The sequence below is a fragment of the Panthera tigris genome, chromosome C1 (genome assembly GCF_018350195.1).
Source record: "Panthera tigris isolate Pti1 chromosome C1, P.tigris_Pti1_mat1.1, whole genome shotgun sequence".
Classification (NCBI taxonomy): Eukaryota; Metazoa; Chordata; class Mammalia; order Carnivora; family Felidae; genus Panthera; species Panthera tigris.
In genome coordinates, this window is record NC_056667.1 from 115959634 (window position 1) to 115973590 (window position 13957).

A 13957-nucleotide genomic window follows, 5' to 3' on the forward strand; every position below is an offset into this window, starting at 1 on the left:
TAGTTCTGGGTGTTTAAGCTCCATCTTCTCTAAGGTTCAGCCCTTTAGTTTGCATTTTGTAAATGAGACTCGATTCAGAGAAGTCAGGTAACTTGTCCAGTGTCAGAAGAGCCAGTAAGTTGTGCGGGTAGGATCCATACCCGGCCCCCTTTGTTCACTCTCCCTTCCTGGTCCTGTGTCGCTCCTGGTAGCAGCGACCCGAGGATTCTAGTCCTTGACCGCGTCACGTGGTGGGCTGCAGAGCTGGGCGCAAGCCCCACGTGATCCTGACCGTGCGGCACGCTGCGTGTCTTCCCTAGGTGCTACTGGGGTTTCCACAGTCACTTCAGCAGAGAAGCAGAGCATTTGTACCACACCTTGGAGTCCTCCTACCAGAAAGCCCTGCAGTCCCACCTGAAGAACTCGGACAGCATCGTGTCTCTGCCGCAGTCCGACCGCTCGTCCTCAAGCTCTCAAGAGAGTCTAAAGTAAGCACTTCAGCCGTGCTTCTCGTTAGTGTGAGCTTTTAGGTTTAAAGGTTTGCTACATGAGAACACAAATGCCAGCTGTGTTTTTACATATACGTGCCTGTGCTAATCTCCCCTTACTTCAGACGGGTTCTGCTACGTAAGATACCAGAGGAACGGTAAGGAGTAGGGCGCCTCGGTCTCTGCCATAGCCATGTTTAGTGAAATTTATATGGCAGTCCCAGAATACGGTTTTGGAGTCGAATAAGTGAATTCTTGAAAGCGTCTTCTAAGGGAATGTGAATGTTAACTTGGAGACAAGTCTGGAAAGGGAGGGCGTTCAGCACTTGGGAGTGAATGTATTACCGTCCTCGCGCTGTGTTTCTGACTTCTGTCTCTAACCACGACTTCTCTCTGTATGTCTGGAAGATAGTCCAGTCTGTAATGCTAAAGCTTTGTTCAAAATTGGGGATTGATAAGATTGTGGTCCCAGTTACCTGAGAAATCCTGAAAAGTCTGCAATGATTCCTTCATCCTCCTAGTCTCCTGTCATAGACTGTACTTGTGTGAACGCAGATGGAGTGCTCATTGGATAATAATAAATGCATGTATACTTTTCAGTCGGCCACTCTCTGCCAAAAGAAGTCCTACCGGGAGCACCACCTCTAGAGGTAAGACTGATGGCCGTGGAGAAGGTGGTCTCGGGGAGGCCTGTTTCTGTGCGGCTCCCAGAGGCTGCTTGGTTGCTGGAAGCCGGTGACCTGCTTGCAGGTGCCCCTCAGGTTTGCACAGGGCACTCTCACGGCGCTCCTGCTGGACTGAGTAGTGCCGCGCTGTCCCAGGGGCTGAGGGCTGTGAGGAACCCACGCTGAGGATGCCTTGGGCAGGCGGAAGTGGAGCCCTGTGACCTTTCCTCTCCCACCTCCCTCCAGCATATGGATCCCTCCCCCAATAGTGCTGCTGCTTTGCTCTGGTCACTTGACAGGAGACTGGGGACAATGGGTGAAGATTTGAGCAACAGCAGCGGGATAGCGGCTGTTTGAGGTGGGAGAGTGGAATGTTCCCCGGGAGCGGGAGGGTGTCTGAGAGTGCACGGCTAGTTCACAGCGTGCGGGAACTGTCCACGTGTGGGCGCTTCTTCATGGTCCCACTTCTCACATTACCCAGAGATAGGGTCCATTTCTTTGGGGTTTATAGTCGATCACAAGAAAATAAATGTAATGGGTGTGTGTGTGCTTGTGGTTCTTCAGCGGTGGCTGAATTCTGTCTTCGGTGACCAGGAGAAACTGTGGTCAGTGTGCACGCACTCCAGCCTTCCTTAAAATTTGATAGGAAAAGCCAAACAAGTTGTGACGATGTATGTTTACAGTTCTCGTGTGGTCCTTACTGTTGTTTCCTCCTTCACCACTCAAGCTTCTACGGTCAGCACCAAATCCGTATCAACGACCGGGTCCCTCCAGCGGTCTCGAAGCGATATTGACGTGAACGCAGCAGCCAGTGCCAAGTCCAAGGTCTCATCGGCCTCGGGTGCTACGCCTTTCAGCTCTGCAGCGGCCTTGCCTCCGGGGTCCTACGCATCCTTAGGTAACCAGACCCCCACCACCTTTCCCCCGGTTTTGCTGTTTGAGATGACACTTAGCCCTGCTCAGATTTGCTTATTAGCAAATTACAAAACACCATCATTGAGGAAATTCTCACTGTTGCAGGCCTGAGTTTTGAGTATAAGTAACTCTGTGCATTTCCTGCTGGTTACCAGCCACCCTTTGTTGAGTGTTCCCTTTCTCTGGACGAGTAAGTACCTAGGTGCTCACGTGGTGCGTCACACAGAGCCACCCCTCAGCTTCACTTTCCCCTTCATGGCAGCCCAGCCAGCGCCTTGTCACCTCCCACATTGCCTCATGACGTGGGTGGGGCAGAGCCAGAACGGTTTCCTGAGGGATTCGCTGAAGACAGTCACTGTGATTCGGTATTTCCCAGTTCGGGAATCTGACCGGAGTGGCCGAGGTGCAGGATTGGGGGGCGAGAGCAAGGGGCATCTCTAGAGAAATGTGGTGGACTTACTGGCCAGCGTAACCATATTCCTCAGAAGAGTGCCAGGAGGAGACTGTACCTACTCTTAACAATAGCCCAAAGGACTTTTTGAAACATTATTAAATTTATATCTGGCAGAATGGTAGGTCAGTTTCTCAGTTTTTTCAGCAAATGAACACCTGTGTGTAGGGCTGATAGTTGACTTCATGTTATTTTTGTTAGAGCAAAGTCGTTCAAGCCAGAACCTGGGGACTCTGGTGGAGACTGAATACGTACAATTAAAATTTCATGAAACATTGAGACTGAATTGGTTCACAAACCGATTCCAAAGTCTGTTCCAAAACTGACGTTCTCAAGGTGTTCCGAGCACGGAGTCCCAGGCTAGAGCGCCAAGGGGAGATTACTGGGCTGCCGTTTATTAGCTTGCTGACCTTGAACAGGCCATGCAGTCTCTGCATCTGGTTTCTCTACCTAATTAGTTGTGGAGATCATCACCCAGCTCAGACACACGAGAGGGATAAATTAAATAATTTAATAAAAGTCCTTTGTAAGCGATTACCCTGTAAGGTGAAAAAAACGGATTGTGCTAAGCACGTGAGAACGTGAAAGGAGTGTGTTCTGGAATGTTTGTTAAGTTGGTCTTGTTTTCTCTCGGCAAACCCCTCAAACACGGGTACTTTTGATTGGAAAGAAGCCCAGTAAGTGCTCTCCCTGCCCATCGCTTCACTACTGTAATATTACATTGGAGTGTTTATGACATTAGGTTGGTACGTAGTCATCCAGTAAGGGGGACGTCAGAACAGCTCTCTCCCAGGGTGGGGTAGCTCTGTTCATTTGAGTTCTGTTTTTAAATATGTACCCGTGTTTCAATACATTTGATCCACCTTGAGTATCTGTAGTTAGTATCTGTTTCGCTGCTTGAGAACTTGAGTAAAAACTGTCTTTTAGAGGACTCTGTAGTCTTTGTTTTTTTGTGCATACCTTGGATATTTTAATATGGACCATGTAGACTTCCCTCAGTGCTAGCAAAAGCACCCAGGTCTTTTGGTCTGACGATACAAATGGACCTTTTACAAGCAACTGAGGATACATTTTCAGCCCAGCATTAGCTCTTCAGGTAACAGGACCGGAATATTCCCACTCTCTCAGCATTTCCGAGAACCCTGCCTCCACTTGCTTCGTGTCCAAAACCACACACAACAAAAAACCTGGGAAGTTGAGCATAATCCTACTGAGAAATTGTTAACGATGACTACTTAGGTCGGCACATTATATCCGTGCGGAAGTGTAGCATTAAAGCTGACGATCCTTTTCCGAACTTCTAGAGTCCAGACACATGAGGGAAGATATGGAGTCCGTAGGCCATGACTCAGGTACCCTGCTGTACAGCTTCTGCCGCTCACCGTGTAGTTGGGTAGGCGTCATTGCTAGAGCTAGCTTCTCTCAGCTTCCTATCTGCCTCTGTTCTTTGGGGGACTCTTCAGTACTTTAGCTTTTGGTTTCCCCCCCTTATTCTGCTGGTACTTGGTTCTAAGAAAAAGAAACTCTGAGAGGATGAGGGTTGGCTAAAACAAAAGCCCAACAGTGTATCAACTGAGGCGCTACCCTGGGTTGACATTTTTTAGCTTGTTTTCCAAAAGCAAAAGCAACCTTCTACTAAGCCGATTTTAATCGGAGGCACACGTACTTGCTTCAGAATCTGCTTTGCTGTTGAACTTGTTTCTTTTTTGATTTTATTTTAAATTGTACTTCTGCTTTTTTAGTAGCTAATAACATTCTGCTTTTTAATTTTTTTTTTTTTTTTTAATGTTACTAACTGTTCCCTGTTATCCCCTCCCTTGTTTTTTAATTTGCTTAAAGACGGTACTTCCACTAAAGCGGAGGGTAAGCGGTTTGTTTCTGTGACTGGGGTGTGTCTCGCCTTCACCCGTCCTCTGTGCTCACTGAGTGTTGCCTGGTGCCCACTCGCCCCCACTGAGGTCCCTGCATGACGCATTGCACGCTCCCTCCGCTCTTCTTCATTCTGTCTCCCTGCTTCTCTGCCTTCCCCCTACCTGAGTTCTCCTCGCCCTCCTTGTCCTGTCGTGGTTCTGGTGAATCTGTCACTTGTGTGCTGTCCGTGGTTTCCAGCGCCCGGCCTGCCCCAGGGAGGAGCCTTGTCCGGGTGCTGGGTGCTGCCGTGCCCGGGGGCTACTGCTCTCAGATCTTGGTATTCCCGAAGCACCCCCTTCGCAGCTTTCGTTCCCTTCTCTTTCTTCCTCTCTTTACCTTTGTGCTTCTGTGGGCCTCTCCTGTTTTGAAAATAAATTCAGTGTCATTTACTTAGGTTAAAAGGCCGGTAAAGGTTTTCTACCAGGTAATTGATCGAAATTTTTGAAAAATAACTTTTCTCTTTCCTATAGATGCTACTGAGTCACGTGATGTCATTTTTATTTGTATCACTGACACATACCTGTTCATTCGTTGACCCTCAGTCTTCCCCTCATCCCGTGTATTAAATGCCTTCCATGTATTAAATGTGTCACGTTCTGCGCTCCACACGGGCTCTGGCATGGTGAACGAAACACACACATCCAGATCCCCTTTGGTTTCTTTTTATGCCATTCTCCGGAAGTTTTCTCCTGATTTTGCATTGTCTTTTGACTTTAAGACATAACCATTTTGGCCTGTATAGCTCTTGGATTAGCACATGCTAGGCTAGACCGTCCCTTTTGTGCAGCCTCTACCCGGAGAGCAGGATAATGCCTCAAATCATTGAAATTTAGAGGAACCTCATGTGCTTAAGATAGTGGCTTAGGCCCACCAACCCTCAGCCTGAGATTTAACACTTAGCAGTTGCTAGTTTACTGTCATACCTTATTTAGCAGCTCCAAAAGGCTAGCCTGCAGTGGGCTGGCTTTTATCCTTATGTGTGCAGCTCAGAGCACTTTTAATCAATACACTACTTCTTCAGGGACTCATAAAGGAAAAACTCGGAATGGAATTTTTTTAAAGATGGGCATAGTCCCAAGGTCAGTGTTCTTCAAACTTACCTCATAAAAATTACCTGCAACGTACTAAAGAAACAGAGTCCTGGGTCCTTCCCCCTGAAAATTCGGATCAAGTTTGGAAGGGGCAACAGAATCTGAATTTTCAGAAGTAAGCCCCAGTCAGTGGTGGTTCTTTGGGTTGGACAAGTGTGTGAGGTGAAAAGTTTCCCAGGTGAAAGTGGACAAGAAGCCTGTGTCACAGTGAGGACTTCCTTTGTGAGAGCAGACGACAGAGGGCTGGCGGTGACTGCATTTTTTAGCCTGTAACGAGTGATCTTACATTTCTCCTTCCCAGCGACATGATCATACGTATTTCCTCGGCCTAGGTGGAAGAGAGGCGGAGAGTGGAATTCTGTAATGTAGATGAAGTGGAAAGTGAAGATGTTCCAAGGGGGTTGTATTTTTTTCCAGATGCTCTAATTTTATATGCCTGTGTGATAAGACTTGAAATCAGCCTGCTGTTCTCCCCAGCGCTAGGAATTTTTCACTTTTATTTCTTTTTATCAGTTTTCTTTTTACCAGTGCAGAGCAAGGTCAGAAGATTACCTACTCCGTTATTGTGCAGGAGACCAAGAACGAGGAGTCTCCTTCTGGTTCCCCTTCCGGTAGAAGTGGGAGAATGAGATGGGGCCCTTCGTTGTAGACGAATCTGACGGAAGACAAGCTTAGTGAGGGGAGCCGGTGAGCCTTTCTCTCTGTGTCCCAGGGCTGTGCAGGCTGTTGAGAGCCGGACATCAGTGCCTCGGGCTTGGAGTGCCCGTGAGACGGAAAGGACACAGTGCTGGTGGGCCGTAGACTCCAGCGCTACAGATGCCCTGGCTGTTTGAGCAGTGAGGCCTAGTGGTGGTTCTCAAAAGAGCTGCACACAGATATTAGAAAAAGGCAGCAGTAAATATCACGCTGGGCCTGAGTTTCCTATCTGAACTTTTAGAATCATTGCGGTCCTTTTTAAAGTTTGTTAATAAGCCTATGAAATTATTTTCCTGTCTAGCTCCCAGAGCAAGAAGGGACAAGTGCTTTCATCATTAGGAGACAAAGCTATGACTTAGAATCAATAGTTAGATGCTCTAAATTCAAAATTCAGATAATGCATTTGAATTCCGGCAACTTTGTTAGTATGGGAATGGAGAAAAATACATCTACTTGGGAGTTTTTTTTTTAATCATACACATCAAGTAGCCTTTCTCACGTTTATAACTAGTCAGAAAACATTTTTGGGGAAGAGCCCACAGAACCTCATCTTCTGGACAAAAGTTTATTTCCCCGTCACGTTTGAATAATCTGGGGGATTTTAGAAAGAAGCATTCATGTCATTGGTTTTGGTGCTCGTGGGATGAGTCTGTGATGAGATGCTACACTTGTGGTAAATGAGTACATTCCCATCTACTACTGTTTTTTGTGGTTGTTTGTTTTTGGGTTTTGGGGGGCCTTTTTGTTTTAGCTATTGTACTTAGGAAATGCCTTGTTCATATTTTTTTTCCCAGAACACATACCTTTAAATGAAAAGTTACCAGGCTCCAATGGCTCCAATGAGTGGGAGCTGATGACTTCTTGATCGTTTCAGAGGATAGATGATCCTATGTTATTAAGTCCAAGGCCATGCTTAACTACCGGTGATTTTAAGATTATGGAATAAAAGCGATGTAGCCTTGTTTGCTCTTTAGGAAAGGGACTTTAAATTTTAGTTCAGTTTCATTGGGAAATCAAACATTTGGTATCGCTTATATATTTATTCCAAGAACTCTGACTTCCAAGTGATTGGCTTTTTTACACAATGAAAAAAATATGTGTTTGTCTATTGGAGTAAAAGAGCGCGAAGATTCTTTTAGTTTTATCGGTAAAAAATATGAGGAGAGTTGTTCCTTTGGGAGAAGTGCTTGTAGGTAAGAGAATTTCGAAGTGGTCAACTTCCCAAATTTTGATTTTATCAAAAATACCACTTATGAATAAGTTGAGGTCGGTTTAATTATGCCTGGAAGCTGTGAGTTGTAAAATGGACACATATGCCAGAATGCCCCTGTGTGATGATGGAGATTTACCTAGAAGACCTTTCAATCTGGATAACCTCTAAATTGAGAATTGCCTGGAATTTTGCAACTATCATAAGGGGGACAGAAACCCTAGTGACATGAGACTATCTGATAGGTGATTTTTTTTTTTAAATGTTTGTTTACTTTGAGGAAGAGCGTGTGTGAAGTGCACGCATGCAAGCAGGGTGAGAGAGAGAGAGAGGGAGAGAGAGAATCCCAAGCAGGCTCTGTGCTCAGAGTGCACACAGACACGGGGCTCCATCTCACAATCCATGAAATCACCACTTGAGCTGAAATCAGGAGTCGGAGTCCCAACCGACTAAGCCACACAGACCCCCCCCCCCCACCATGATTGTTTAATTGCCTTGGACTAAATGTAGGAAAACCATGCCTGCAAGTTAAACCGGGTGCACAGGTTTTGTTTCCCATTTTGAGGGCTCTTCTGGAAGAATGGAAGTGTGATGGAAAGGAATTCTCCAGCAGCTTTATTAAAAAGCCACTCAGTATGGCTGTTCTGTTTCACATATTCCATGAAAGTCAAAGGCTGTCCTCCTCCAATTCTTTGTTTTCTTCTAGGTCTGCTTTTCTTGGGGTGGGTGAGTTTGTTTGTTGTCCAGCTCCAGAACTTTTTTTCTGTTGGACAGTTCTCTTCTTTTTCATTTTATTTAAAATTATTATTCTTATTATTTTATTTTAGAGAGAGTGCAGGAGAGGGAGAGGGGCAGACACATACACACACACACACACACACAGAGGAGAAAGAGCGAGAGAGAGAGAGAGGGAGAGAGAGAGAGAGGGAGAGGGAATCTCAACCAGGCTTCATGCTCAGCACAGAGCCCAACACGGGGCTTGATCCCACAACCCTGGGTTCATGACCTGAGCTGAAATCAAGAGCCGGATGATGGACTGACTGAGGCACCTGGGTGCCTCTATCTCTTATTTCTGTTTATTTTACATTATTTTTCTTCCATGTCTATTCACTCTCTGTCTCTGTCATAACACAGTATGAATGAACATGAATGTCAATAGCAGGTCATAATGTAGAAGTGAAGTATAGTTTTACTCTACGTTGCATTTATTGAATAGACTTTGTTTTTCTTAAAGACCAAAGGGTATTTTGTATCATCTTTATAATACCATCAATTAATACAGTGAACCAAACGAACCGACAGCCTTCTCTTTACAAAAGAAATCTGTATCTGAATACAACACAAAAAAGGCCCTTTTAATTCCCTGAAATTGATTTTAAGGGTGCCCTGAGGTCTTAGTGACTCATGTGAGTCCCTGGGGCAGATGGAATCAAGCCGCTGTGTTCCCCCAGGTGACAGGTAAGGTTGATGTCGAGGCAGCATTGTCAAGGTGCTATAAATCCATGACAAGGTGGGCTAGGAGCAAAACCTCTTTATCTTCAGGTTGACACGGTAGCTCTTGACTCTGCTTTAGGTAGGGGAAAAAAACCAGCCCCCCAATTTGTAACTGAGCTCTGTTCTCCTGCAAGCTGTACCTTCAGTTTTTATTATCTGTGGTGTCTGATGAAGTAAAGTGGTCTGCGTTTCTAGCCCTCAAGGGCGCCTGACAGGAGCAGTGAACTTCTACAGAGGAAGACCCTCAAATCTGGTTCCTTGGGGTTCCCACAGATTAAAATCTGCCAAGTGTGAGCTCTTAAGCTATAAGTGCATCTATAATGAGTGAGAAGCAGCAGAGAAAAAGAATACAAACATACTTAAAACAAAATTTTTTTTAATTTAATTTTTTATTTTTTTAAATTTACATCCAAATTAGTATATAGTGCAACAATGATTTCAGGAGTAGATTCTTTAGTGCCCCTTACCCATAAAAAAATTTTTTTTTCTTAATGTTTATATATTTTTGAGAGAGAGAGGGAAACAGAGTACGAAAGGGAGAGGGGCAGAGAGAGAGGGAGATACAGAATCCAAAGCAGGCTCCAAGCTCTGAGCTGTCAGCACAGAGCCCGATGCGGGGCTCGAACCCACAGACTGACCTGAGCCAAAGCCAGGCACTCAACTGACTGAGCCACACAGGCACCCCAAGAATACAAACATATTCAGTCCTTCAAGACTTAAGGACCTTTTATGTAATATGAAATAATTAAATGTTTAAGAGAAATAAGAAATTTTTTTTTAGCATTATGTAGAATTGAGTAGTCTGAACGATCCTCCTTGTTGAGGACACATCACTGATATGGAATAAAAACAGTGAATCCCCAGACCTAAGCAGAAACAGAAACCCTAGCAGGTGAGGGTCCAAGCTGGCTTGTACCCTGAGGTCTTTGACTGAATGTCAGAGATTTGGGGCATTTCCTGCAATGGGTATGCAGGACATGGGAGGACAGGAGGTGAAGGACAGACCCAAGACCTGATCATCACTGGTGTCCAGGAAGTTAACTCAACCTTTATACTGGGTACGGGGGGGAAAGTAATCTTCCCTGATAATTTGCAACCATAAATTACACCTTCACACAGTTTTTTGATCAGAATTTACACTGTGGTCTTTGTGATCCGAAAAACCCAAATAGATAAATGATATTAAAGTGGCTGTGGATTGCTTGTGTCCACAGGACACTAGCAGGAGTAAACATTAATCCTCTTTGGAAGAATTCAACTTCAATCTGGATCTTAAAGAATTCCTATAAGGTTCCAAGAAAAGGAATCCTTTCATTTCATGAAATAAAATCTGGAAAGACAAGCAAAAGGAGCTGTAGACTATAAAGAATGACCAAGTAGGTTTTGAAGAACAGTTGGGTCTTCTGAAAATGAAAATATAGTAAACTGTTAAAACTAACAACTCAGTGGATAAGTTGAGCAGCAGAATCCATGTAGATGAAGGGAGAACTCCTGAACTCAAGACAGGAAGTGCTGTCCAGAGCACAGTGCAGAAGGGGAGAGTTGTGAAATGTGACAGAGACATCAAGTCACGTGGAAGACGGTAAAGACATTTAACAGAGAACGGGACAGAGGCATCTGAAGAGGTGGTAGCTGAGAGTTCTTCAGAATCGGTGAAAGACACTAAACCATAGACTCACATAACCCAGCAAATCCCAAGCAAGGCAGATGGTGACACCACAGCTTGAGGAAGAAGGTAATAGAAGCAGCCAGAGGGACCAAGAGACTACCCACAAAAGAAAGCCAGGGTTTACATACAAATAAAACTGGGAACATCTGGGTGAGATGGATGGAGCATGTCACTGTCCATGTCCTGCTTCTGATTGTCCCCCGCAGTTTTGCAAGATGCTACCATGGCGGGAAACTGGGCCAAGAGCACACGGGCTCTTTTTGTATTCCATTTTATAGCTGCATGTGAGGCTACAATTGCCTCAAAGTAAAAAGTTTAATTTGAAAAGGGACGGCTTTTAAAACTCCCATCTCCCCAAAAGTATGATTTAATTGAAGTTGTGTTTTTAGTAATGTTATTTTAATCTATGAGACCATTATCTTAGGAGATAGTAAATCATATCCTTAAAAAATTAAGACAAAAGATGGGGAGCCTGGGTGGCTCAGTCGGTTGAGCGTCTGACTTCAGCTTAGGTTGTGATCTCACAGCTTGTGAGTTTGAGCCCTGTGTCAGGCTCTGAGCTGAGCCTGTTTCAGATTCTGTGTCTCCCTCTCTCTCTGTCCCTCCCCCAGCTCGTACTCGGTCTCTCTCAGAACTAAATAAACATAAAAAAAAATTTTTTTAATTAAGGCAAAAGAAGGAAACAACAGACTTAAAGGAAAATGAAAAATCAAAACAAGTAACCATGCATATAAAATAGTAAAAATAAGCTCAGATCAGCTAAACTTTCCAGTTAAAATAGAAGGTTTGTTAGACTCAGTTGTTGTTGTTGTTGTTGTTGTTGTTGTTTTAAATGTTTATTTTTGAGAGAGAGTGTGTGTGCAGACAGGGGAGGGGCAGAGAGAAACGGGGACAGGATCTGAAGTGGGCTCAGCACTGAAAGCAGAGAGCCTGATGCAGGGCTCAAACGCACAAACTGTGAGATCATGACCTGAACCAAAGTCAGCCGCTTAACTGACTGAGCCACCCAGGCACCCCAGGCTGGATTTTTTTTATTTTATTCACTTGAAAAAAAATTTTTTTAATGTTTATTTATTTTTAAGAGAGAGAGACAGAGCATGATCAGGGGAGGGGCAGACAGAGAGGGAGACACAGAATCTGAAGCAGGCTCCAGGCTCTGAGCTGTCAGCACAGAGCCCGACGCGGGGCTCGAACTCACGGACCACAAGATCATGACATGAGCTGAAGTCAGATGCTTAACCGACTGAGCCACTCAGGCATCCCAACTTGATTGTTTTTAAAGATCCAGCTATGTGATAATTAAAGGGACAAATCTAAAATACAAGGCTGCACATAGAGTAAAAGACAAAGAATAAGAAATACGTAAAAGAAAGCTGTTGATCTATTAATAACAGAAAATAAAGCAAAACCTTTACAAAGGTGGATTGCTATGTAATAAAAAATGAGTAAGTGGCAAAGATGTAATTATCCTGTTTTTATGGGCCTAATAAAAATAGCCTACAAATATATAAAGAAAACATTTGCAAATTCTCCTTTGGAGTGAGCGATATGTAAAAATATAAATTTCTAATAGGTAATACGTTTATGTGGTTCAAGACCCAGAAAATAGCAAGAGGTACACAGTTAAAAGTCTCCCTCCCATCCTTTCATTTGCCTAGTTATCACGTCTTTCCCTTCAACCCTGGTCTTACAACTTGTAGTTTCATTTTTGTTGAGTTTCTTTGCATATAGAAGCAATACAAAAATCGTATTTTCTCCTTTTAAAACAAGAAAGGTAGCATATTTACTATTCTGCATTTTCATTTATGTATCTTCATATTAGAGAGGACTTTACATATTAGAGAGGACCTCGTCATTCTTGATTACCACTGTACTGCATTCTGCCAGTTACCTATTGCCAGTTACCTAATAGCCAGTTACCTATTGACTGACATTGGAGTTACCTCCAGACTTCTGCTATTACAAGTAACATTGCCATGAATAAACTTTTATATACATCCTTTTGCATGTTTGCAAGCATATTTGATAGGATTATTTGCCAAAAGTGGAATTACTGGATTAGGAAGCACATGCATTTGTAATTGTGACAGATATTGCCAAGTAGTTTTCTGTAGGGGCCACATTAATTTCCACTCCTCAATGAAGGAGAGTGCCTCTATTTTTACACACCAGAATATTAGCATATTCTTAGATTTTTGCCAGTCTGATAGGCGATAAATGGCATTCTCAGTGTCATTTTAATTTTGTTTTCTTACGAGTGAGCCTGAACAATATTTCATACACTTAAGAGCCATTTCTATTGCCTGTTAACTGTCTGTTCCTAGACTTTGTCCATTCTATATTGGGTTGTGCCAGTGGTGTGCTGGAGCTGTCTTGAACTTGTTCATGACAGCTAATTGTTAAATTTTCAGGCATTTTGTAATCTGGTTGATTTCATGTCAGTAGCCTGAACTTGGCCTGGGAATATTGACATCAGGGAAATTGGAAAACACAAATCAGTGAGGAATCCTCTCCCACAGCCAATTGTTACACATTTACCAGCACACTACTGGTTGGTGGACGTCTTACAACTTTTTATACGTTAAAGAAATTAACCCTTTGTAATATGAATTGCAAATAATTTTTCCCAATTTAACTTGCTCATCATTTTCTTCTTGTCATGTTGAGGTTTTACAAAATAAGTAGTCAGATTTACCTATCTTTGATTCTAATGGCTTTCATAGCTAGAATGGACTTTTCCACTGCAAATCACAAAGGATTTCTCCCATGTTTTCTTTTAGAACTTTTATGGTTTCATGTTTTACATTTTAATCTCAGGTTCATTTGCTGTTTTTCTTAGTGTAAAGTGTGAATGTGAAATATGGATCCAACTTATTTTTCCAAAGCAAAGCATTAGCAAATAAGATCTAGTAATGTGTTTTTTTAAAGCAACATATTATGTTGAACTATGTCAGTCCTTACGGAATGAAGCAAAAGCAGTACTTGGAGGAATATTCATAGCCTTAAGGTTATATTCGAAGAGAGACTGATTTAGGAGTTTCTTTCCAATTTGTTAGAAAAAGAATAGAATAAACCCAAAGGAGAGTAGGAAGGAAATAATAAAGATAAGAGTACAAGTTAAATAGGAATTAAACATTCACTTGACAGGATAAAGAAATGCAAATTGTATGAGGCATTGGAGAATCACAGTCTTCCATAAATTCTGAGAAGAAAAAGTGGGAATACTTCTTCACTCATTTAATGCAGCCTTTAGTAATAAACCAGAGAAGGTACAGTCAAGACGTCTTGTGTATGTGAGTGTGTACATCGTGAGTGTGGGGGTTTAGCTCAGGTTTCAGAGCTTAGAAACTTCCTGATGGAGCTCAGCACATTTAGGAGAATCCTTTTA

At 43.3% G+C, this 13957-nt stretch overlaps 1 protein-coding gene across 14 annotated transcripts in view; it reads left to right on the plus strand.

The window, feature by feature from the left end:
- The window catches only part of CLASP1 (cytoplasmic linker associated protein 1), a 272320-nt gene that overhangs the window by 166851 nt on the left and 91512 nt on the right, over window positions 1-13957 (plus strand). For 8 of the 14 annotated variants that reach the window (XM_042994223.1, XM_042994217.1, XM_042994218.1 and 5 more), the window contains 4 exons: window positions 300-467; window positions 1068-1117; window positions 1860-2030; window positions 3803-3850. In XM_042994223.1, coding sequence (XP_042850157.1) covers window positions 300-467; window positions 1068-1117; window positions 1860-2030; window positions 3803-3850 — 437 coding nt within the window. The remainder of the gene's footprint in view (window positions 1-299; window positions 468-1067; window positions 1118-1859; window positions 2031-3802; window positions 3851-13957) is intronic. The other 6 variants (XM_042994227.1, XM_007091173.3, XM_042994221.1 and 3 more) reach the window with 1 other exon arrangement.